Source organism: Mesocricetus auratus, unplaced genomic scaffold (genome assembly GCF_017639785.1).
Source record: "Mesocricetus auratus isolate SY011 unplaced genomic scaffold, BCM_Maur_2.0 Super-Scaffold_100691, whole genome shotgun sequence".
In the NCBI taxonomy this organism is placed as follows: domain Eukaryota; kingdom Metazoa; phylum Chordata; class Mammalia; order Rodentia; family Cricetidae; genus Mesocricetus; species Mesocricetus auratus.
In genome coordinates this window covers 58,313,160-58,337,958 of record NW_024429267.1, presented here as the reverse complement: position 1 = coordinate 58,337,958, position 24,799 = coordinate 58,313,160, and the positions used below count along the sequence as shown (strand labels likewise).

General features: G+C 56.7%; 1 protein-coding gene across 2 annotated transcripts in view; it reads right to left on the bottom strand.

The window, feature by feature from the left end:
* The window catches only part of Vipr1 (vasoactive intestinal peptide receptor 1), a 30,919-nt gene extending 6,712 nt beyond the window's left edge, over window positions 1-24,207 (bottom strand). The window contains exons 1-10 of one of the 2 annotated variants that reach the window (XM_005082317.4): window positions 24,046-24,207; window positions 13,749-13,854; window positions 9,806-9,913; window positions 7,640-7,746; window positions 6,897-7,000; window positions 6,369-6,501; window positions 2,939-3,092; window positions 2,400-2,460; window positions 2,115-2,181; window positions 1,720-1,811 (exon numbers count right to left, since the gene is read on the bottom strand). In XM_005082317.4, the coding sequence (XP_005082374.2) occupies window positions 1,720-1,811; window positions 2,115-2,181; window positions 2,400-2,460; window positions 2,939-3,092; window positions 6,369-6,501; window positions 6,897-7,000; window positions 7,640-7,746; window positions 9,806-9,913; window positions 13,749-13,854; window positions 24,046-24,123 (1,010 nt within the window). In that variant the 5' untranslated portion in view covers window positions 24,124-24,207. Of the gene's footprint in view, window positions 1-1,719; window positions 1,812-2,114; window positions 2,182-2,399; window positions 2,461-2,938; window positions 3,093-6,368; window positions 6,502-6,896; window positions 7,004-7,639; window positions 7,747-9,805; window positions 9,914-13,748; window positions 13,855-24,045 lie in introns of both variants that reach the window. The other variant, XM_005082316.4, reaches the window with a different exon arrangement.
* Between the last annotated feature and the right edge of the window lie 592 nt (window positions 24,208-24,799).

Sequence of the window (24,799 nt, the reverse complement as noted above, 5' to 3'; positions counted from 1 at the left end):
CTAAGGTAAGGCACCCAAGGCACCCCAGTGTGTGTAGGATGTCTTCTGGGAAGGAGGGTGGTGTTCTGCCCACACAGCCTGCTGGGTACAGGATGCTATCACACCAGCTCAGGCCTGACAAGTCACAGGATTCCAGAATAGAATCCCAAACCCAGGAACTCGTGACTCTCCAGCGGGGGAGTCTAGATTCCCCTAACAGAGGCCAGTTTAAGGACACGTAGGACCCCAGGGCTGGATGGCCCTTGTGGGACTGCTGGGCTTATCTGGCCTGCATTGGTGGGTCTCTGTCCTCCATTGCCACAGTGACTGGTGAAGGACCCACAGGCCTTTGCATAGGCACCCTGGTCACGTTTTCTGTGTCTTTCCTTGCCCTGTAAGTTCTGATTCCCATAGGAACTCGCTGGTCTCCCCAGTGCCCAGCACAGGCGATAGCCATCCTCTTTCCAAGAAACGAACTCAGTAACTGTCCCGTGGACGCTGTGGCCCCCCTAACCCCAACTGTCACCTTGACAAGATTTAGAACATGGATGAGACAAGCCTCTGGGCATGTCAGAGAGAGGGGTTTTCTAGATGGGACTGGAATGGGAAGACCTGCCCTGTCTACCGGTGGCGCCATCCCATGGCGGGGGAGAAAGTGGGCTGAGCACCAGCGTCCCTCCCTCCCTCCCTCCCTCCCTCCCTCCCTCCCTCCCTCTCTCCCTCCCTCCCTCCCTTCCTCCCTCCCTCCCTCCCTCCCTCCCTCTCTTTCTCTCTCTGCCTTGGGGGCCCCAGACTCAACAAAAAGGAGAAAGTGGGCTGAGCACCAGCGTCCCTCCCTCCCTCCCTCCCTCCCTCCCTCCCTCCCTCCCTCCCTCTCTCTCTCTCTCTCTCTCTCTCTCTCTCTCTCTCTCTCTCTCTCTGCCTTGGGGGCCCCAGACTCAACAAAAAGGAGAAAGTGGGCTGAGCACCAGCATCCATCCATCCCTCCCTCCCTCCCTCTCTCTCTCTCTCTCTCTCTCTCTCTCTCTCTCTCTCTCTCTCTCTGCCTTACCCTCTGCAGCCGTGCCTCTGCCATGATGGACTGCACCCTTGAACTCTGAGCAAAAATAGACTGTTCCTTCCTGCAATCGCTGGTTGGGTTTTGTTGCAGCAATAAGGAAAGTGAACACCACTTTTCTTCCTACCCATAGTGGTGCACCCTAAACCTCAGAGGGTGAGGCAGTGTGCACCTGCCTTTTGTTCGAAGTGGGGAACGTTTTACAGGGGACTCTGAGTGTGACATGGGCTGATGCATGGAGACCTCTTAGCTGGTGCCCGGCATGAAATCTGCAAGTGCGGTTATTATCACCGGGGGAGCACCGAGCATGGCTGCCTCACGGTGGAATGGGAGCTCCTTGGAGCATCACCTGCTGGACATCTCTTGTGTCCCCTTTCCTTGCCAGGATCAGGCCAGGGACTGAGTACAGTATGTGAAGAAAGCGGCACAGGTTTTCACTCCCCTCAAGCTCCCTCTCCCCCCCCTGGGAGGGGGGGCAGCAGGTTTGAACTTCAAGGACACTGGATGGGAATGGGGATGGCAGATGCTGGGCACAGAGTCAGGAGGGCAGCCTGGTGACAGGCAGTGGGCGCTGAGCCTGGCCACGGGTGAGAGTCATGCCTATCTGTGTGGAGTGACGTGTTGGGGATGATCTGAGGGTCCAGGGCGGAGGTCCGGAGCTGGGGTGCTGGGCTGACACTTACGAGTATGGGCTGCTGTCATTCTTCCCGACATCGGGTGGCCGGAGTTTCTGAACCAGGATTCGGATGATGCAGATAAACAGGGTGAAGTTCACCTGTTGAATGAGGGACCCCCACTGTTGGCCGCTTACAGGAGGTGGGGGCTGGGGCTGTCTTCCCCCAGGGTTCCGCCTCCCCTCCACAGCAAGCAGCTCTCAGCGGCTCCTCCCTCTGGAGGACATCGCCTACCCTGCCTCGGGACTCTCCTGAGGTCCTGCCCTCCAACTTACCTGCTCCAGAGGGGGCACTGGAGGCATGGGAGGGTGACAGAACCCTGAGGTTCCTTTCTGACCTAAACGCCCATTTCCTACGTTTGGTTGGTTGTCTACGCTGGGCTCAGTGGGGGAGGGGGGGCTTACCAAGATGGAGGTGAGGATGGGAGCCTTTATGATCCACCACAGCGAGGAGTTGATGGTGTCCCAGCACCTGGATAGAGAGAGCACAGGGGGTTGGAGTCCTCAGCCTGAGGTCTGTGCCTCCCCACCCCCACCCCCCCCACCCCCGCCCAGCACAGGTCTGCCACTCCCCACTTCTCCTTCCAGCCTCTCGCTTTGGGCTTGGTGCTGTGGTCTGTCTACCTGCCAAGCCTGGGCAGTTATCATCTTTCCCAGGGACTCTGGGAGGGGATGGGAACAGCAGCTCACCCAAAATCCTCAAAATGGATCCTGACAATGGTCCACACCATGGTGAAGACACTGGGCACCCCTGTGAGGGCCGAAGAAGAATGCAGGAGAAGGAAACGGGCAGGGGGCACAGGGAGAGGGGTTTGGAGAAGGAACCAGAGGGTGCCGGGGTGGGGGGGGAGAAAGACGGACTCTCAGGGCTACTACCCAGTTGTACTGGTTGTTCACCGTGTAAAGACTCCAAGAGTTACTGAGGCTGTATGCCCCAGGGCCTGGGGCCACTTAGACAGGTTTCTTTGTTTTCTTAGGATTTTAAACCCTTATAGATTAGCAGCGGCCATGAGTGTCAGGGTCAGAAGAGGGAAATGGATGTCTTGGTCTAGCCTCTGCTGTATGGCCGTTACAGTAGCCGGGGAAGACTGGGAGGTGGGGCTGCCCCAAGGTCACACATTCTGGGGGCATTCACCACTGCCGGTGGAGAGCCTCATAAGTAGGCTAGGGTTGCACCCTCCCACCTCCCAGGGAGCCTTCCCAGCCCTGCCCCCTCCCTGGTGCCGTACCCCAGCCGATGAGTATGTACCCCCAGAAGTACTTCCGCTCGGAGAAGAAGGACACGGCCAGCAGGGTGTGCAGGTAGAGGCCCTCTACCAGCAGCCAGAAGAAGTTGGCCATGATGCAGTACTGGAAGAAAACCACAGCCGCCTTGCAGCCTACCTGCGGGGAGGTGTGGAGGGAGGTTCAGGGACGGCAGGTCCCTCGCTGCCCAACCTCTGGCTGCAGGGACCGAGGCAGCTGTGACCCAGCCAACCTCATCGTTGTCAGTTCCCAACCTTGAGACCATAATGCAGTGGTTTTCCTGTGGTCGTGATTTATATTTGTGGGCACTTTGGGCCAAGCTGGCAATTTAAATTACCCATCTGTCAATGTGTCTTCTCTGCATCTCCTGGCTACAGATCCCAGTGTCTCTGGGCATGTCCAACCCTCAGTCTGTGACTGGCTGCGTGTGGCCAGGAATAGCACTGGATGCAGTCCAACACAAAACGGTAAACTTGTTTAAAATGTTAGGAGATCTTTTTTTTTCCTGGTCGTATTTTCGGTAACTGGATTTCAGGGTTCTCCAGCATGAGCTTGGTCGGCAATGGCATGGCGTCACAATGCGACAAAAAGGTGTCGACACGCCTCCTGCCCGCCTGCACCCCTGCCCATTCGCCCACCCGCCAGAGACTTGTCTCTCTGTGTGCGCATTATACATGCTTGACTGTGTTTTCCGTCAATCTCACCCTGTAACCAGGCCAGTCTAGAACTCACGATGTATCCCCGACTGCCTTCCAGTTCGTGGCCAGCTACCTCAGCCTTCGGGATTACAGGTGCGAGCTGCCATGCTTGGCTTTATCCACGGACCGGCCTCCCGACTCATAACAACTCAGCTATGTATTCATCTAACCACCCAGACATCCGCTCACCAACCGTGTGTGCTCATCCGCCAACCCGCCCACCCACTCACCTAGCTGTCTGTCTCTCCACCCACCTACTCAGACCGTCTCCCTGTTCGCTTGTTTAAAGGGTCTCTCCACCTGTTAACCCCCCCCATCCACAGAGCACCGCCCCTCCCCGCCCCCGCTTTTTCTAGTCTGCCCAGGACTCAGGCAGCCCGCCTACATATCCGCCTGCCTGTCCCCCTCCCCCTGCCCCGATGACCCTGCCTTCTTTACTCTCTCCTTTCGCCCTCTGCCCACTCAGCCCGTTTTCTCCCCGCCCTGTCCTCCAGTGAGGGTTTGGGGAGATGGGACCCTGGGGATGAATTCTTGCTGGAGACTTCAGGAGTTCCCTGGTCACTTTGTGTAGAGCAGGCTGACGGGAGGGTAGAACAGGGTTACTGGCTCGTTTTCTGTCGCCGTGACCCAAGCCGGTTGTCCGTTCGTTCGGGAGAGGGAACCTCAGCTGATGAGTGTCCCGACCGACGTGGCCTGTGGGCAAGGCTGTGGGACACTTCCTCGGCTGATGATTGATGGGGTAGCTCGTGATGGGCAGCACTGCCCTCGGGCAGGTGGTCAGGGGCGCTGTAAGAAGGCGGGCTGAGCAAGCCGCGAGAAGCCAACTAGTAAGCTGCGCTCCTCCATGACCTCTGCTTCCGTTCCTGCCTCCGGGTTCCTGCCCCAGTTCCCTGGACGGTGGACTGTTAAGTTGTAAGGCAAAACGGACCTTTCCTCCCCAAGTCGCCTTTGGTTGTGGTGTCCACAACCAAAGTGAGGAAAAGGAGAAGGGGCGTGGGATGGATCTTCCTTCTGGGAGCCGCAGGAACTGGCGGGAAGACGGCCGGGTCAGGAAGGGACAACAGGAGATCGGGGAGACGTGGAGCAGGGTGTTCAAGGGACTCTGTGTGGCCTAGTTGGCATGACCTGAATAAAGGGCTTCTGGGCCCCTGTCTCCTCTCAAAACCCCCCTCACTCATTTCACGGCTTCCCAGGGGAGCCTTTTATTCCTCACTCCCCCTACGCACAGAACCTGGCTTGCCTCCCTTCCCTTTCAGGCCCCGGGCTGTGAGGCATCCCCATGGAGCAGCCTTCTCTCTGCTCCTTTTGACTGGGAGGTCCTTTCCTGGGTCACACTCTAGTCTCTCCAGCTGCAGGCCTGCCTTACCAGCCTTATGAGAATACCCTGCAGAGCTGCTCGTGACCTGGCTTGGGAAAGCCACATCTGGCCACGCCGCTAAATAAGCTCTGGGGCTGCAGGCCTCACCCTGGCCATGCAGTTGGCCCCAGTGTGTGGTTACCCTGGCTTTTCCTACTTTCTGGAGATCCCACCCTAGCCTTAGAACACCTCACAGCAGGGAGCTTTCGTTACCGTCCCCTAGGTGGCATCTTCTGAGTCACTCGAAGACTATGATAGTTAATATCAACAACTTGACAGAAGGTAGAAGACCCAGGAGACGTGCCCTGGTCACGTCTGAGAGAGAAGGGGTGTTTAGATTTAGTTAATTGAGGAGTTGGGCAGCAGCGTCCCATGGGCTGGGGTCCCAGGCCCAATAAACAGGAGAAGGTGGGCTGAGCATGGCGCTCATCTCTCTCTGCTTCCTAACCGTGGGTCGTGTGAACAGATGTGCCACATGCCTACCTCCACGCCTTCCCACTATGTTGGGCTGCACGTTCACGCCTGACCCAAACCCTCCACGCCTCTCCCGCCATGCTGGACTGCACGTTCACGCCTGACCCAAACACACTTCTCTTTCCTTACAGGGCATCTCTCGGCGTTTTGTCATAGCAATGAAAGAAGAGTAACAAATACAGAGACAGACTCTCCAGTGCCGGGCAATGAATTCCTCAGAGTTTCCCTGAGTCTGCTGACCTCAGGGACGCCTGGGACTGGGCTGAGGGAGGCGGTCAGTGAGAGCAGGTCGGGAAGGCCAGTGGTGCGGGGACCAGCACCTTGGTTGTAGAGAGCAGAGAGCTGAGCTGGGAGGAATGTGGGGAGGACTTGCATGGATGGGGAAACTGAGGCAGGGAGTTGCCTGAGGTCACACCAGAAACTAGTGATGAGGCAGGATGAGGCTGTGGGCCCCGACCGCGAGGTGTGGAGCCTCTGGGCCATGACGTGTGCATTTCTTAGCAATGGAGGCAGATGTGTGAACTTCCAGATGATCCAGAAATCTGCTGCAGCTGCAGCCGCTGAGAGGGGAGGAGTGGTCAGGGTGTGTGGGTTCTGTCCCCAGAAGAGGGGCCGAGATTGAGAGAGAGAAGGAGAAAGAGAAAAGGAGAAGGAGGAGGAGGGGGAGGAGGAGGAGGGGGAGGAGGAGGAGGAGGGAGAGGAGGAGGGGAGGAGAGAGGAAGGAGAGGAGGAGGAAGAGGAGGGAGAGGGGGAGGAGGAGGAGGGGGAGGGAGAGGAGGAGGAGGAGAGGGAGGAGGAGGGGGAGGAGGAAGACAAGGAACACAAGCATACAGAGGATATGGAGCAGGGGTGTGTATGTGTGTGTGGGGTCAGGCAGGTCCTCACCGAGCCCTGAGAGCAGTGGTCCGTCTCTGCGCTGCTGAAGAGAGCCAGGTCCTTGATGAAGACGGCGGTGGCCCTCAGGATGAAGGACAGGAAGAGGTGCATGTGGATGTAGTTCCGTGTGCAGTGCAGCTTCCTGCGGGGGCAGGCACATCGGGGTGCGGACGGGACCTTGGACCACCCCTGACTGGCACGGGGCCGAGCCTCAGGCAAGGTGTGGGGGGATACGTGACCTCCACGTTACAGCCCTGCCTCCTAGGTGACAACCCCCAGTCCCCGACCTCCTAGGCACCGAGAGAGTTTTGGCAGGCTCTCCCTCAGGTGTACGGAAAAGGGGACAAGATCACTCTAGAGGCCTCATGCTGGCCACCTGCTGTTGAGGCTGGCGTGGCTGGCCTGGCAGAGGCAAGGGTAGGGACTGTAAGCTGTCTGACGGCGGGACACAAGGGGGGGGGAACCCACGCTGGGGCTCCACCAAAAAAAAAAAAAAGATAGACGCGTTTCGCTTCAGCTGCCAGGGCCAGGCCTCACCTGAACAGGCTCAAGATAGCCATAGCAACCAGAAGGCTGGCAAGGGACAGGCTGTAGCCGATGGTGTAGCCCGTCTTCACGGCACTGTAGAATTCGGTCTGTCTCTGCTGGGGGAGGCAGGCAAGGATCTTGGGTAGGAGTGAGGGGACCTCGGCTTGGGACTGCCGATGGGGGATGGGCTGGCTGTGTGCTCTCCTGGTGCCTCTGCCTCGCACAGGGGAGATGCGCTCAGGGCTCCCAAGAGTGGTGACCGCTAAGCCCCGGTCCTCACAGACACATGGACACTGTGCCCAGAGGGAGGTGGGGTAAACGGGGTCTTTCTGCTGCGCATGGGGAACCTACAGCTCCTGCTTGTCAACCACTCATCTGTCTTTTAAAACAGAATTTTGAGAGAGAGAGAGGAGTCTCCCTGTACAACACAGGCTAGCCTCAAACTCCAGCCTCCCAAATGCTGGGACTACAGACACAGAGAGGCAAACCAGCTTGAGGCCCAGGCTAGCCTCAAACTCATGATCCTCTTGCCTCAGCTTCCCAAGCGCTGGGATTATGGATGTAGAGAGACAAGCCAGCATAGGGGTCCTATTTCAGTTTTGGCTGCTCTGAGGACAGGCTCCCCCCCTTGGGTGTGGTCCTTACGAAAGTCACGTGTGTAACTTGTTGGGGGATCCAGGGGACAGGCTTCAGGAGTGAGAGCTTGGGGAAGGTGGGCCTCAGGGTGTTCGGAGGCACGAGCCTCCCCTCACCTCATCCAGACTAGATGCATTGTCATCCAGTCCGCAGGCAATGTAGTAGGAGCCCGGATTCAGTTGTGACCAGCCTTCTTCCGTGCAGCTACGGCTGATGTTATGTCCTGGGAGCAGGTGACAGAGGGAGGGAGGAGTCTAGAACCAGGAGGCTGGGCACAGGGCACAGAACGTAAGTCTCGTTCTCTCCATGCTCGGGTGCTGCCCCCGGGCTCCAACTCCCAGACCCAAGCCTCTGGGGTTCCCCTGAGGTGAGGAGAAGTTCCTTCAGGGCCACCAGGGGCCTGATGACAGGCTCAGAGCAGATGTTACTGTGACTGCATTTTACAAAACGGAATTCGGCTCCTTTTTTTTTTTTTTTTTTAAGCGCAAACACAGAGGCAGGAAGGCTCTGGCTTGCGTACACAGTCACCACCTGTATAGCGTCAACCCGGAGGCACAGACTGATGAGTGGCTTAGTCATGCAAACAGGAGGGCGTCATGCCCTACACCTACCGGAGCACATTAAGAACACGGGGGCCCATGTCAGAAGAACCAGGCATCAAACACACCATGCAATGAAGGGCCTGAAAACCCCCCCTCACCTGAACCCCATAAAGAGCAGGACACCTAATGCTCTGATGCCCCCGCTGACCTGTCATCTGAACACCCAGTGTGTGTGCCCAGGCACAGAGAATGCCTCATTGTCCCCGAGGTTGCCCCTCAACGTGTTTCCCACTGCTTGGCATGGCCCCCTCGAATTTCTGTCCACCTGCCCATTCTTCTACTTGTCTGTCTGTCTGTCCATCCATCTGAACATGGTCATACGTCTTGCCTCAATGGTCCTGTACCTCTGCCAGACTGGGCACTGCGTCTGGGCTCTGCACCTCCTAGCCCACCGACGGAGATCTTAGTGGCTTATCTGACCGTCAGCTCTGCCTTTGACGAGTCTCTGTCTTGAGAATGCTGGGACTGCGGGTGCCCTCCACATGTCTGTATTTACACGGGTGCTGGGGATCTGAACTCGGGTCTTCATGCTTGCACAGCAAGAGTTTCACACCCCCCACCCCCCACCCCCACCCCGAGTTATCTCCCTAGCCCACGTGCTGCATTTTACCCACCCCAAAACTTCCTTCTAACCCTGGGATTTTATCTTCCGTCGTCAGAACCAAGACTCTTTGTAGGGGGCACGTTTCCCTCAGTCCTGTTACCCCGAAGGACAGGAGTGGGGGTGGCCTCACCCTCTATCCACTCTTGGAAATGCCCCCCTCTGCGGTGATATCTTATTTATGAGATCATAACGGGGTGGAAAGCCAACTGCTTTCATCCACAGTCTCTCCTGTACCTCCAGTCACTAGCCACAGCCTCCCATACTCGCCATCAGCTCCAGAAGTGGGCTATTACTAACTGGTCAATACTAATAATAACAATCAATAATAATAGAGTTTTGCTGCATACGCTGTTCACTTCACCAGGTCATCAGGCTGTTGGGTCCTGGGGGGCTCAAATCTTCATACTCAGGTTGTACCTAAGGAAGGGCTAGCTTGTTCACCCCCCCCCAGGTCCTCATCACTAGCGTACCCATCTCCTCCCTTCCAGAACCTCTGCCCGTGTAACATGCATTTGTCTATTTCTCACTTAAAGGTGCCTCCCACTGGCACCCAGAGGGTAGGCATGGGGACAGTTCCCAAAGTCCCTTCCCACCGTGTGGCGCAGAGCTCGGAGTGATGAGAGGCACCTCACCTGCTGACTGAACGCGGGCTGGAGGCCCTAAGGGGGCCACCTTTCCCTTTCTGTCTTACATGTGAGTGTTTGATCAAACAGAACATGACAAGGCATGCAAGCAAAGCTGTGTGGCGGTTTCCTAGGTCCCCAAAGGTCATCTGCTCCAGGCTGTGACAGACTGAGTCACAGCCAAGACAACAAGAACACGGGAGGCAAAACCCAATCAGGCCTGCCAGTCAATCAGTTATCAATCCCTGGGCAAATATTTAGTGAGCCCTTCCCACACGCTTATCTCCATGTGAAGAGCTAATCAAATCCCACGAGTCCTCTCAATGCCATTCTTGGCCGTGAAGCCCCCTGGGTTTCCCTTGCCCCTTCCTCCCTTCCTTAAGTGGCAACCCCCTCGCTGGCCCCACGGGCAGCACGCGGCCCTGCTCCTGGCCTTCAGCCCAGGGCTCTTACCATGAGCGGAGGAGAAGAGCCGGAAGATGAGGGGGCAGTCCATGATGACCACCTGGCCCCGAGGAGTAGTTGGCCAGCAGGTGAGGTTGTCCCACATCTTTCTGCAACCTGTGGGGGTGAAAGCAGAGGACACATGTCACCAAATGGGCACAAGTGACCACCGGTCTTCCCCCTCCTCTCCTCGGAGTGGCTCCTGCCTGAGTGGAGGCCACACCTGCACAGGCTGCAGAGACCCTACTCGGACGGGAAGGAAACGGGATCCTCTCTCCATAAGGGACGGAGCGTCCCTACATGACACCATTTCTTTTATTTTAGACACAATCTTGTGTAGCCCAGGCTGGCCCCGAGGAAGACCTTGAAGTTCTGGTACACGCGTGCGCCACTGAGCCCAGTTTATGTGATGCTGGGGATCAGACCCAGGGCCTGCTGTGCACGCTAACCGCCCACTGAGCTACATCCCCGTTTGATAGACAAGCACCAGAGTTGCCAGGCAGGTAACCCCGCTGGTTCTGCCCAATGTCTCTCATTCTGGATGGCTACTGGGCACTTGTGAAGGCGTCAGTCTTTTTGAATGACGCAAGCCGAGGCTTTGGCATCCAAGTACTCAGAGCGGTGGCTTTAACCTTGCGGAGTATTCTGGGGGTGGGGGGGGGAGCAGTTCCCCGGACAAAGGGGACAGAGGCTGTTTTCCTTTGGTTCTGAACTTTTTAACGAGAGCCGGTCAAAGCGTGAGAAGGTCATGTCACCCACTGCCGTGCCTGCCCATGGTGTCTGAGTCAGTGGCGAGCACAGCTGTACGCTCCAATCCACGTTTATAGCTCCCTGGTTCCCAGAGCTTATATTTATAGGCACAACCTTCAGACTGTCTCCTTTATCTTTTACTGCCATCACGTCTGCACATGTACACGGCATTTGAAGATAAATCACTCTCCTCTCTGGTTTTTTCCCCCTTTCTTTTATAGAGCGTCGTATATATTTCTAGCAGCACAATGAGTGGCCTTCATTTTTTATGGTTTGTAAGAAAACAGACATTTAGATTTCAGAATATTATATTACCAAATTACCGGCAGCAGTTTCAAGCAATTCAACCCCACAGTTTGAACCTGCCTTCTCAACACAAACAAGACTATTAATCCACGTTCAAAAGAAAAAAAAAAGCAAGATCCATCCCCAAGAGGCTCCGTGAGAGACCGTCATTGTTTAAAAACACAAGTATGCGTCTTCTGACTCTGTTTTGCAATGGTAGAGGCAGCGCTGGAGATGTTCCCGTAAGATGCTGGGGTACAGCGGAGCACGCGGACGGCTGCTCTTTATAGGGCTTGCAAAGCGTTGCAGTGAGGATGCCAAGGGGCGTCTCCAGGGGGTCTCCAAGACTGGGTGTCCCTGGGATCTCCTGAGTGAGAGAGATCCCATTGCAATGCCGCCAGCCCCACTGATTGGCTCAGGAAACCCAACCCCAGAGTCAAAGTCAATGCCAGCTGGGCCAAGCCCAGATCGGCCCAGGTCCGAAGGTTCACAGGTTCTCAAGAAAGGGGCCTCGGAAGGTGGAGGGATGCACCCACTTGGGGGAAGAGCCTCCCGACCCTCAGTGCTGTGGTCATGTGGCAGCCAAGGAGGGGAGCGGGGTCCTGGGGGCGGGACCTCATGGGGGCCCTGCAGCCGTGGAGTCAGCACCTGCAGCCAAGGCTAAAGAAGTCACCCAGAGTGCATCCTCTCTCCTTGTGGGCCCGCCACTTTGAGTGATTTATGCATGGCATGTTTCAGTTAACATCAGCAAGCGCACTAGGTTTGGAATGTCCCAACATTGTTTCAGTCTCTAAGTAACCAGCTTATATAACCCGTCCATTTCACAGACGAGGAAACGGAGGCAAGGCGGCAGGATGAGGTGTGGCCGAGCCGTGCGCGCGCGTGCCTGTTTGTTCACACATTCCTCTCCTGTTTTTCAGGGCTGGGTAGCATTTCTCTGGGAAACTGGCCGCTGCTGGACTTTATGTACCCTTGCTGACAGTGCTGGGCACACCCTGTTTTGCAGGCCAGCTATTGTGTCTGGGTCTCTGCCAGACCTGGGCTTTCAGAGTTGCCAGCCTGAGCTGGAGAGTGTCGGGGGTGGGGGTGGGGTGGGCGGGGGTGCTGGGTGGCACTAGAGGTGGGACAATGGAAGAGAAGGGCGCTGGGCTGTGCGTGCCCTGTGGGGACGCTGCATTGGGCCTCAGAGAAGCGCAGCACGGCCAAGACCGTGCTGTGAACAGGTTTGGGGCCCAGCTCAGCAAGCAGGCCAGGGAACTGAGGCAGAGAGGCCTGTAGGGAAGCTCCTTGCAGGGGGGCGCCTCAGGGCTGGTTTTGTTGGGGGGGCAGTCGGGCTGGGAAGCATGGAGGAATGACGCCATGAAAATGCCTTGCTTCTAGAAATGACTGTGCGTCTGGGAGACTTCCCCGTGTGCCCATTCAGGGCTAAGATCCCAACAGGAAAAGCAGCTAAGGCTGAGATGGCAGACAGAGAGGCAGGCACAGAGTCCCCGGTAAGTCAACTTTATATAATTTCCTATATATATAAAAAGACACACACTCACATGTGCTCCCAGATGTACTGATCGCAGACACACACGCAGACACACGTGAACGGGCACGGGGAGGCCACAGAGTGAGCAGACGCATAGACGCAGCACACAAGACCGAACACACCCTGGCGCACTCACACAGGGGCACCCAAAGGCAGGCAGGGGGTCGGCCGGAAGGCCACCGCAGCCTCAGACAGACATGGGTCAGGCGTGCCCCCGTGACCGTGTGTGTACAGAGCCTCAACAGCCGTCAGGGCAGGCCCCACGTCTGCGCCACCTGCGCCTGGCCCCTTCCAGATCCCGGGCCGGTTGCTGAGTACCGGGTGTCGGCACTCCACAGGCACCCCGTGCCAGCAGTGACCTCACTGGGTTCACGAGGGTGGCCAGTCCCCACTCCGGGGACAGGTCTGGAGAGGAGCTGTGGTGGGGGACCGGGGCCTGGAACCTGGACTTGTGGGGTTTCTTCCACGATCTCGAGGCCTGCTGAGACCACTCTGCAGCTAGGCGGCAGCATAGGGTGGAGCACACAGACTGTGCAGGCAGGTCTGCTTACCCACTGACCCAAGCCTCTGTCTCGGGGTCACAGGAGTCAGGGGCTACCCCTGCCATGAAGCGTGGCTCAGGCCAGGCCCATCTGTGAGACTACATGCCCACACACGCTATGAGCAGCCTTTGCACCAGGGTAAAGGAGGAGCCCTCGAAGGTTGCGTAACAGCCCCGGGAGGCAGCAAGCTGGACAGGTGCTCCCCGCTCCCATTATGTAACAGTGAGCACAGCCCGGGGAGACGACGCAGGACGGAGGCCTAGCTGTCTTTTTGCTTCTGCCACGATGCAGTGCTCGATGGCTGGAGCCTTCAGCCAGCCTCCAGCACCTCTGCTTCCCTACACCCGCCCACCGTTGCAAGTTTTCTCTGCCCTGGGTGACCAAGCCAAGCAGAACAGAGCTCTCATTTGTCCTGATGGTCTCTGCAGAGTCTGGCCGGCTGGTCTCACCTACGCTCTAGGTAAGTCAAGGGTCAAGGGTGCTCCCGAGGGGTTTGGGGGGAGAGGCAAGGACTCACGGAACCCACCTGACTCATCATGGAAAGTCTCTGCCATTGAGCGCCCTAGGTCTCCCACCTTAGGTAGCCCAGCAGCCGTGGCTGGACCCCTTAAAGGCAGAACTGTCTGTGCTTTCAGAGCCAATGTTTACAGTGTCCTTCCCAGATGAGAGCAGGGAACGTCCCGCCTGACCTGGGCGGGGTCAGGAGCCCCCGATCTCTGTGGTGTGATCCCTGTTCTTGGTCCCCATCCCACTGACGGCTGGGGAAGGAAGGCGCATGCTCTGGACCGGGCTGGTGACGCAAGGGGACCTGGGGCGTCTCTGCTCTCCAGGTCAGACTCACCCGTGGTCTCATTCTCTAACTGGACCTCCTCCAGGCACTGCTGGCGCTGTATCTCAATCATCTGCAGGTACTCACACTCCTGCTGTGGGCTGGCTGCCCGGCTGCCCTGAGGACAAAGCAGACAGAGATGTCAGCCTCAACCACGGACTCGAGGAGCAGGGGACTGAGCAGGGCCAGTCGAGGCTCAACCGCTGTCAACCCGAGGATCCACACTTGGATGTTCACCATAGCCTCAGACTGAACCCCACCCCAACCTCAGGTTACGACACATCTCAGCCCCAGACTGAACCCATCCTAGGCCCAGATGAGCCCTCATCCCAGCTCCAGCTGGTACCCAACAACAGCCCCAGACTGAACCCCTACCTCTCAGCCCTGGGTAATTTTCTCGCTGACCCCCAGATTCCGCCTTGAGGACCATCTCAGGCTAGCTGCTTCTCTAAGGATCCGGACTCGGGGGAGAGGGGCACTACCCCAGGCAGAGGTCCAAGAGCCTTCCCCTAGACTCTTGAGCTGATCACTAACTCCTGCTACTCTGTCCTGCGGTGCCATGCTAGTGATTCCCTGTTACAGGGTGTTGGACACCAGCCTCCAGCTCCCGGGACAGAACAAAGGAGTCTGGTTGTCTCCTTCGTCTGGGTAGCCTCTGTTCATTCTCGCTCGTGATGATGGGGCAGGGATACTGACCCTTCTCGCACCACCTCCTTCATCACAGAAAGACAAAAGCTAAAACAGATTCTACCAGGACCAGGGAGGCTTAAGCAAGTCAGTGAGGCCCCACAAGAAGCCCCCAGACCCCAGCAGCCTCCTGAACCTCTGGAAAGTCGGAGGGGGATGGGGAAGGCCTTGTTTCTCTCCTGCCCGCCAGCACGCCAGGGGCCCGGGAGCAGCCTTGGGTAGCAGGCAGCATGGCGGTTACATGACACTGGGGTTGGCATGAGTCTGACCGGCAGCTGCCTGGGACCAAGCGGAAAGCGACAGGTGTTGAGGGTTTGTGGGTGTGCAGAAGGCGGAGGCCTCTGCGGGTGAACAGCTGGACCAGGACAGCTTCCCTCTGCCTCTGACTTTAGGAAGCAGTCACCATTCTTGGCAATCCTCTGCCGGTTTCCTCGTCCCCGCCTGGGCTGGAGAGTCTGAGGCTGTGGTGAACACCCAGCGTGGAGCTCACGGTCTCCACCAGGGCTCTAGGTAGAGCTCACAGGGGAGACCTCACTGTTAGAGATCCCAGGTCTCCCTTCCATTGCCCTCACCCTGCACTTAAGTCTCTGCGTGGAGAATGGACATCAGTCTCCACCCCATGCCCGATTCAGCCTTGTCGGTTGATGTAAACCCGCGGAAGAAACAACACAGACACAGAGGCTTCCCTCTATTTCCCCCCTCGGAGGGGGCCTCCTGGCCTGCGGCATCAAAGGACACAGAACGGGACCAGTGTTCCAAGGGGGTCGACACCAGTGACTGCTCTGCACCCAGACAGCAGGGAGCTCTCCACACCGTCACCACAGCGGTCTAAGGGGAGGCTTGGCCACTACGTCCCTTCCACCCCAATAGTCCTCTCATTCGCGTGAGCGTCACCGTTTCCCAGGTCACCAAGTGGTCCATCTGGCACTGTTGGTCCTAGCCCGGGTCCGTGGGAAGACCTCCTCCTTGGCATGCCCCTGCCATCCAGACCTCACTGGTCTAGGACTGGAGGCCACATATCAAGCAAAGGTAACCTAGCCAGCTGGGGTCCAGACACGGCTGCTAAGCCCTTTTCGACCCGGCAGATGGAAAGCGGCCCTCAAAACGGTCGCGGAGCATCGTGGGGCAGAGCCATTCAAAGAGCAGGCAGCCTGGGGGAGACCCGGTCACCCGCGGCACATCCTCCTAGGGATCAGACGCTTCACCTCTTCCATCTGGGGCGCTTGTAGAGATGTGGCTTAGGGGGTCCGGGACGGGCAGGCACATCCTCAGGGGTGGGAAGTGGGGTAGCCACGGTCCCCCGGAGGTGACCTCCGAAAGAGGGAGTTGGGGCTGGCCAGCCTTCGGCTCCACCTTGCCCCTCTGAGAGCACACAGCTCCCTCACCAGGAGCCCTCCCAGGCCCAGTCTACCGGCGGCCAGATGCCTTTGGATTTTTGGCCTCATGCCCGACTCTCAGGGTTTCCCCACATTTTCACCTCCTGTCACACTGAGCCGTGACACGAAGGCCGGGTGGGCTGGGTGGATACCCGCTGTTTCTGTGCACAAGCACACCCACAGGGCTTTCGTCTCCTCTGGGGCCAGGGAGACGCCCCCACCCCCCACCCCCGCTCCTGGTGAAGCCTCTTGCCAGGGGATCGGCGTGGACCAAGACCAAACAGCAGTCCCAGCCTCAGTGCCTGGCCCCTTGCCCAAGCCAGGCCCCTCTGAGCCAGAAGGCTCACACTCTTGGGACTTCGGATTAAGCTAGGAGGCAAGCGGGTTTAATTCTCCCCACCGGCTCGGAGAAACCTCAGAGGACCAGAGGCTGGGACTTCTGTGGTAATCTTGTTGACAAACAGAACATGAGGGGGGGCAGGATGGAGACAGAGAGGGGAAAAAACCAGCACAACTGCTTGACAGTGAAGGCAGGCTATGTCTGAAACCAGATCTTCCCACAACACGAGCCAACAGCCTTGTGTTTGGCTCAAGCTAGTTCATTTTCCTACCTCAGGAGCTCCAAGTGTCCATTCTCGTGGTCTGAAGACAGAACAATGGCTGTCCCTCACTTTTGGGGATCTTCCTTTTTTTTGTATCTTTTATTAATGTATTTTTTTACATTCCAATCCCGTTCCCCCTCTCTTCTTTCCTCCTGCTCCCCCCACTCTCCCCTCCTCCATCTGCTCTTCAGAGAGGGTAAGACCTCTCCTAGGAGGTCTAATTCTGTCCCATCATCTAGTTGAGGCAAGACCAAGGCACCTCTCCACCCCACACCCCTGTGTCTAGCCCATTCTCCATATAGAACAGGCTCCACTAAGTCAGTTTGTGCATTAGTGTTAGATCTTGGACTCACTGCCAGTGGCCTCATATATTGTCCAGCCACACCATTGTCACCTATATTCAGGGAGTCTAGTTTGGTCTCATGCAGGTTCCCCATCTGTCAGACCTGAATCAGTGATCTCTCACTAGCTCGGGTCAGCTGATTCTGTGGGTTTTCCCGTCATGGTCTTGACTCCTTTGTTCATATTATCTCTCCTCCCTCACTTCAATTGTACTCCAGGAGCTCAGCCCATTGGTTAGTTGTGGATTTCTGCATCTGCTTCCATCTGATTCTGGAAGAGGGTTCTAGCTTCTCTGAGGTTGTGGATTACAGACTGGGTATCTTTTGCTTTATGTCTGGTATCCACTTATGAGTACATACTATATTTGTCTTTCTTAGGGTTACCTCACTTAGAGTGTTTTTCCCCCCTAGTTCTGTCCATTTGCCTGTGAATTTTAGGATGTCGTTGTTTCTTACCACTGAGTAATATTCCATTATGTAAATATACCACATTTTCTTTATCCATTCTTCAGTGGAGGGGCATCTAGACTGTCTCCAAGTTCTGGCTATTACAAATAATGTTGCTATGAACATAGCTAAGCAAATGTCCTTGTGGTGTGAATGTGCCTCCTTTGGGTATATGCCCAGTAGTGGTATTGCAGGATCTTTGAGGTAGGTTGATCCCTAATTTTCTGAGAAATCCGCCATACTGATTTCCACAGGGGCTGTACAAGTTTTCACTCCACCAGCAATGGAGGAGTGTTCTTGAGGGAGTCTTCTTAAGCCAGAGTAATGAGCACACAGATTGCATATTCATGTGTGTGTGTGTGTGTGTGTGTGTGTGTGTGTGCACTCATGAATGCACACCAATTTGTAAATGTGCACATAGAGGCCAGAGATAACCTAAGGTGCTGTCCCTCAGGAACTGTCTACCTTATTTTTGAAACAAGGACTCTCACTGGCCTAGAATGGCCTAGACTGGGTTGGCTGGTTTGCAAGCCCCAGGAATCCAGCACTGAGAGTTCAGCTTCCTGCTAGCCACCCAGTTTTGTGTTCCTTCATTCCTTTATTCCCTCCATGTCTTCCTTTATTTTTAGCATGGGTTCCAGGGATCTAACTGAAGTGGTTTTTTTTCTCTTGCAAGGCAAACAGGTTACCAACAACCATCTCCCCAGATATTCCCTTTTGAATTACTATGGGGCACCCAGTTCTTAGCCACTTCTGCCCGCTACTCTTTAATAAAATTCTGACTGACATCGTGCAACTGTCCCTCCAGACGTACTGCTTCAGAGCATGGTTTTGAGACAGAGAGAGGAGAGGGGCATGGATCCAGGAGCCCCCGGGGTAATCTGGAATCCTGGCTAGCTGTGAACCATGAAGAGGTATGGTATCCAGTTAGTTAACCCGTCTGCCAAAATTTAGTTGTATAAAACACCCATGTCTGGAATAATGAAGAGGAAATAGTGACCCAGTGAGGGACCTGAGGTCACCCAGTAAGTCACATCCTCAGATAGGACCCAAGTCTTTGACCCTAGTCTGTGTAGCATTAATCCTTTGCCAGAGATTTGCCTTTGGCCATCTGGTCAACCATGGCCCTTGGGAAGACAGAGCCAGGGCAACTCCCTGTGGTCCTTATCACTGAGGAATTCAGGCATACCCTGGACTTCCTCTCCCATTTGTTTCCTTTTTCTAAACATCCTCATTATCCTTCTGGACTCCAGACATCCAGTGGACACTGGAAAATTCCCTGGGCAAATACAGCCAAGTTTGACGATCACTGGACAAGCTCCAGGGTGGGATCTAGGTGGACAGTAGGCATCAGGGTGGGTCACACAGAGAGTTTATACAGAATGAGGAAAGAGTTAGACAATCAGGGGTGGAGTCAGCATCCCAGGGTACACACAGACTGGGAGACATGAACTCCCTGTCATGTTTGAGGTTACAGGAAGCCTTCGTAGCTTCTATGAGGAGTTCTAGGGACATCTTGTGAGGAGTCACGGAGAGAAGGCGGGGATAGACTTAGGAAGGGCCTTGAAGGGCCAATTTTGAAGTGTGATCTTTGACTCCTAGGCTATGGGGGACCCTCAAAGATATGGTCTGGAAGGGTGAGGTCTTTGCAAAGACCTGTCACATTATAGGTGGTTGGGTACAGGGGAACAAGAATCTTTTGGGGGAACAGGTGGCCTCTGAGAGGAGTATGAGGTGGACTGAGTCAGGACACAGACGCTGCCTGCAGAATTCTAAGCACTAGGAATCACTACGAATGAATTGTGCCGTTGGGACCATCAGAGGAGGTGGGGAATCAGCAGTGGTTGGTAGGACACTCTGGGTAGTCCTCTTGGATATCATCTCTATCACATGAGCCTCACACACACTGGCGTTCACTGAGGTCCCGCCACCCCTGAACTCGATCACGTGATGACAGGCATGGAGGGAAACTGGTGACCCTGGGAAGCGGAAGCTCTGTGGAGGACTAAAGACCTCACTTTATCGGCAAGGGCATGAGAAACCCCAACAGGAAGGTGCAGTAAGTTGACCTTGTGGTTGCCACACCACATGCGCTCTCTCTCTCTCTCTCTCTCTCTCTCTCTCACACACACACACACACACACACACACACACACACGAGTGTGAGCCATCTCTTATTTGTTTTTTGAAAAGGGCTGGCTGTGTAGCCAGAGCTCAACTCTACCTTGTGATTCTCAGTGCTAAGATTACAGATGTGACACCATGTCCAGTTCTGCCTAACGCACACACAGACACACACACACAGAGAACGCACACACGCATACATGCACGCACGCACGCACGCACGCAGGCATACATGCACACTCACGTGCTCATGCAGGCACATACATACATGTATGCATGCGAAGGCTAGTGCACACACACATGTGCATAGAGAGAGAGGAGATAGAGAGAGAGAGATAGATAGAGAGAGAGAGAGAGAGAGAGAGAGAGAGAGCTTTCGAGAGCTCTCATAGTTGCAGGACTCTCAGCAGAGACACACAACACCCAGCCTGCTCCATCTCGGGGCACTCGCTGGGAAGTTTCCTCTGAGGCAGGGAGCCTTTTCACAGGGTACACATTCAATTTAAACCCCTTGTTGTCCTTGGACACCCCTGAGGAAGAGGACCCAGGATCTGTGGGTGCCGCTAGTATTAGTGCCAACTGCAGAACACTGAACACCAACCATCCAAGGAGCCCAAGGCTTCGAGTCTTCAACTCACAGACGCCAGCCTGTGGACTCTCCCCCTCCTCCCATGCCCTGTCGTGCAGGAAGAACTAGTTTTGGAGGTGGCTAGGAGGAGGTGTGCTTCCTGAGAGATGCGGATCCTAGTGCCTTGAGCCGCACAAGACAGAATGCATGGAGGGCGGTCCTGCCTGGGGAAGCTGCCCAGTGCTCACTGCCCAGTGCTCACTGCCCAGGCACCTCACTCTCACCCCAAATGCCTGCCAGCTGGCTGTGTGACCCCATCCGTCAGACAGAAGAGCCACTTCGGGGAGACAGCCCTCCGAGAACGTCACTGCTCCCTTTGTGGCGGCACTTAAGCGTGGTTGGAGAATATTTCAGCGTTGGATACGAGGGAAGACTATGGTGCATATCACGTGTGAGGTGTGGCCAGCGTATCATACAGGAAAATGGCCCTTGATTTTAGAGATGCATTTGGAACCAGGGTTAATGGCCAACATTCCTCTAATTGACTTAAACATGCTTTAGCCAAGACAAACAAGTGATGTAAAAATTAAACATTGAAGTTACCCGATGTCAAATCTAGGGGATATTTGCATGTTCAACATATTGTCCTTTCACGAAGGTTTTTATTTTCTTTTACGTGTACGCGCGTGTATCTTAGCATCTGTATGTCCATCACATGCCTGCACAAGGAGTTCACAGGTATTGGACGCCCTGGGGCTGGGACTTTGGGCGGCTGTGAGGGCGCTCTGCAGAGCAGTGTGCTGCTCTTAGCCACCGGGCCACTTCTCCGGCCCCTTGCTCGGCTCTGCTTACTCGTTTGTTCATTTGAGACAAGTTCTCACCCAGGGAACCAGTGCTGGAATTGCAGGCACGAGCCACCACTCACAGCCTTATCATCATATTCTTTCTGCTGGCTTATGTTTGAAACGTCTTTTCAGTAGGAGGAAAAGAACCCTATCCGTGTGGTGGAGAGGTTAAACTTTTCCTCAGAAGCACGGCTGAGAAGCAGGAGAGAAGTTTTTATGCATTGCGGCTCTCCTGCACACAGTGTTGGGAATCCAAACGGGAGGGCAGGGTGGGAGAGGCTGAGAAAAGGCCACAGCTCCCGCTAGGCCCCAGCCTCCAACCCTCACCTGCGCCCAAGCAGCCATGGCGAAGGGGTTGGTAATGGCAGAACAGTGTAGAGGCCCTGCCCTGGCATAACAACACAGATCGGAATGCCATCGAGGCTTCCCTCACTGTGACATGTCCCGCCAACTACTGTCCAGCCTCCTGTGAGAGGCCTTGTCACCTCGTAAAGATACTCATGAGAACACCCCACCCACTCCATGGATCTTGCCTGCCCTGGCTGGATAAAGGTCCAAGTTCAAGGAGCAGAAACGACCTGTCACACGGGCCACATGCCTTCACTACCCTTTCCCTCTTCAGGGTTCACACAGGGCTGTCTGGACGCCCAGCCCTGCCTCATTTGGGACCTGGGGTTCAGAGAAGAATGTGGGGCTATTTCCAGCCCTGCCCTGCCTTCCCAATTCTCCTTCACACTGGGCCCAGGGTTCTCTTGTCCCTTCAGAGGTGAGGAAACCAGGTTCTTCTGTGGAGACTAGAGTTGTTTCCCAAGCCACCTAGCCATGGCTGTGGGTCTAAGACTCCTGTCCTAAGCTGTGACCCCCCAACGCAAGCCTTGGAGGAGGCTAAGCCTCCAGAGTCCAGGACGGGGAGGCACGAGCCTCTAGAGACTTCTGTCTTTCACGGAGGCCCTTGGGAGTCCCGAGCAGGCTTAACTGAGGTTGTCTCTAGTCCAGAAGGTCGCCTGGCCTAGTAGCCCCCATATTTCCTAAAGTTCACAGTAAGTTCTGCTGAGGCCAGCAGCCTGGGCAGTAATGGGAGGACCCTGGAAAGGTTCATAGTAGTGGCCAGGAAGGATTCCTCCAGTGAGGTGTGACCAGTGAGGTGTGACCTTCAGAAGCAGGTGGCTTCCACCTGTCTGGGGACACTCCGAGGAGCCAGCCCTGCCCTTCCTTGCCCTTCCTTCGTCCCAGCCATCCAGGTTCTAATGCAGCCCGGGGACTGGGCTTCTCTCCACCCTTCTGGGGCCAGGCCAGCAAAGGCCGTTTTCATAGTTTGCAGATGAAGGCTGGCCAGTGTAGCCAAACTTCAGGCCATCACCCTGCTTCTTCCAAGGGGGTTTCCACGTCTGTCTGTCACAGCAGCTCTGTCCCTCAGTTCTAAGAGTCTGTGCCCCACACCCATTCAGGGTCAGCGGTTGTACTGTGCTCCCGCAGCGGAAACTCTTACAAGGGAGGACCTCAGACCGTCTCTAGTCTGAGTGTTCCCACCAGCCTGGCACTGGGCATCTGTCTGCTGCCCTGGGGAATGGGAGCTACAGGAGGCCTTGGGACATACTTCACTTCCTTCTCTGGGACACCGGAGGTTTTCTTTTCTTTTCCTTTTTTTTTTTTTTTTTTTTTTTTGGCTTCCCTGTTCAAAGATTTCCCTTCCCAGGCCAAGGCAGGGCCCCATAAACAGAGCGATAAGGCTCTGTGCCTTCCATGTGAACTCTGCAGCTGCCATTTTATGGCTCTGATAACATGTTCCCCCCCCCAAGTCCGGCTGGAGCAGGAACACTGGGTGTCCATTCCAGGAGGGAGCAAGTAGGGACAGCAAGACAAGATGCACATGGACCCTCCTCCAGGCCAGGGCGAGTCCCTTCCCCTTGTTTTGCGGGGCAGGCCCTGACCTGGACCAAGAGGACAGTGAGTGACTCCACGCTAGGGGCAGAACAGCTCAGGTGGGGAGGCTAGTGAACCGAAGGATGGGGTCAGAGAGGGAGATCAGAGCGTCAGGAACAGGACCCGGAAGTGGTGCTGACCGAGGAAGACCTGGGAAGACGGGAGGAAGGGATTGGAGGGGCTGGGCTCAAGCTATGTCCAGACCTGGAGACCTCCAGTCCTGCAAGCACCCCTGGCTTATCCAAAATGAACCGGAGTAGCTGGGAACCAGAGTTAGGAGAGCTGGAGAGTTGCTGTTGTGTGGCCTGAAGACTGTGACACTTAGGGACAGTGTTTGATGGAGCTTGGGGTGGAGGGGGCAACACCCGCCAGTTCTCAGAGGGCTGCACCTTCACCAGGCGATGAGCCTTCCCAGGTTAGGGTGTGCCCGACACCAGCTAGGTGGAAACAGATTCGCCGTCCCGATTCCTGCCCTGGTGCAGGTGATGATAAGAGAGGTAACCGTGGGAGAGAACCCACTAGGTGACCAAGATTCCCCGCCCTCCTCCAGGCAGTCTGCTGTTTCCAAACCAGAAGACACCTGGGAAAAAGACTGTCTTGAAGCAACAGACCCAGAGGCCAGTGGCAAAGGGAGGAAGACGAGGACAGGTGTGACTCATTTTGCCCTTCTGAAAAACGGGCATACGGAGTCTTGAGGTCTCCTTTACTCTCAGAGGAGGTGACCCAGGCGCATCTGAGCCACGGCCCTGGCGACCCATCCACACACAGCTACAGGATCACACCCACACGCATGCCTGTGAGCGAGGAAGAAGAGGCCCTGCTTTCCCCAGCACGTGCCAGTCCCGGCCACCAACCCTGACCTTTCTTTGCCCACCACCATCCTATAGTTAGAGGAGGCAGAACACAGCGGGACGCTGCTGGCACCCATAACATACCAACGACCCCTCCCCAGGCCACATGAACGCTGCATCTGCTGCTGGCGGGTCCTCATAGCCCACAAGCTCACAAAACGCCCAGCGACGCTTCCAGACCCTCACAGCCTCCTCCCCACCTCACAGTCTACCGGATCTCCCATCGCACCCGATCCTGCCACCCACAGCTCTCCTCCCGCGCACGCAACCGCACAGGCACTCCCCGCAAAGCAAGTCTGGGGCTCCCGCTCGCCCTCAACCTCTCCAACGCTGCCTGGGATCTCCTCGAGGTGAGCCCTCTAAGCTGTGTTGGGAGGGACCCGGTGCCATCGAGCTCCCACGCCTCTGGGCTGGATTCGGTCCCGGGTGGAGAGAGAAGATGAGAACCGCGCTCCTGCTGCTCCCCCGATGGCCAGATGGCCCCAAATCCTCCGCCCCCGCAGCTCCCTCATCCCGGGGATCCGGGTGGAGGGGCGCACACTCACCGCGGGTCCGAGGGCGCAGGCGAGGGCTCCTGCCAGTAGGTACAGCCAGCCGGCAGGCTGTGCGCTCGAAGGGCGCATGGTCCGCCCTGAGCGCGCCGCAGGCGGCCGCAGCGGCTGCGGGGTCTGCTGCTGGTGCAGCTCGGCAGAGAGGCGCGGGCCGGCGGCCCCCGCGCTAAGAGGCGCAGCTCCGGGCCCGGAGAGGGCGGCGGGGGCTCGTCTGACGGGCGGCGGGGTTACCCAATGGCGCGGCGGAGGCGGGGCCTCGGCGCAGGTAGGGGGCGGAGCCTGGGCGCCCGTGGGCGTGAGCGCGGAGTCCCGCTAGCGGTGTGCGTCTTCGTCGGCAGCCGCAGCGAGCCTCGTCCTAGCGGCTCCACGCCGCTCGGCGTTCCCGCGCCCGCACCTTCTCTCCAAGCCCAGGCCGCGCCTTCGGGTCCCCGGCAGCGTGCTCCTCCGGTCGTCTGCTCCAGGGGATTGGGGTGGAGAGGAGCGGCCGCCTCTTTGATCCCCACGCCGGCGCGCAGCCCAGATTCCTGGACGAGAAGGCCCGCAGCTTTCCCGGGCTACATACAGACTGGGCTCCAACGGGGTCCCGCGGATCGGGCTGCTGGAGCCGTCTGTGACAAGGGAGAAGCCGAGGGGAACTCAGCCGGAGTCGGGAGCCCTGACTCCGGGTTCCTCCAGGCCGCTCTAGGGCCAGGCGGGGCGCACTCAGAGGCGGACTCGTCTCGCTTGCGAGGGACGCGGAGTCAACGTT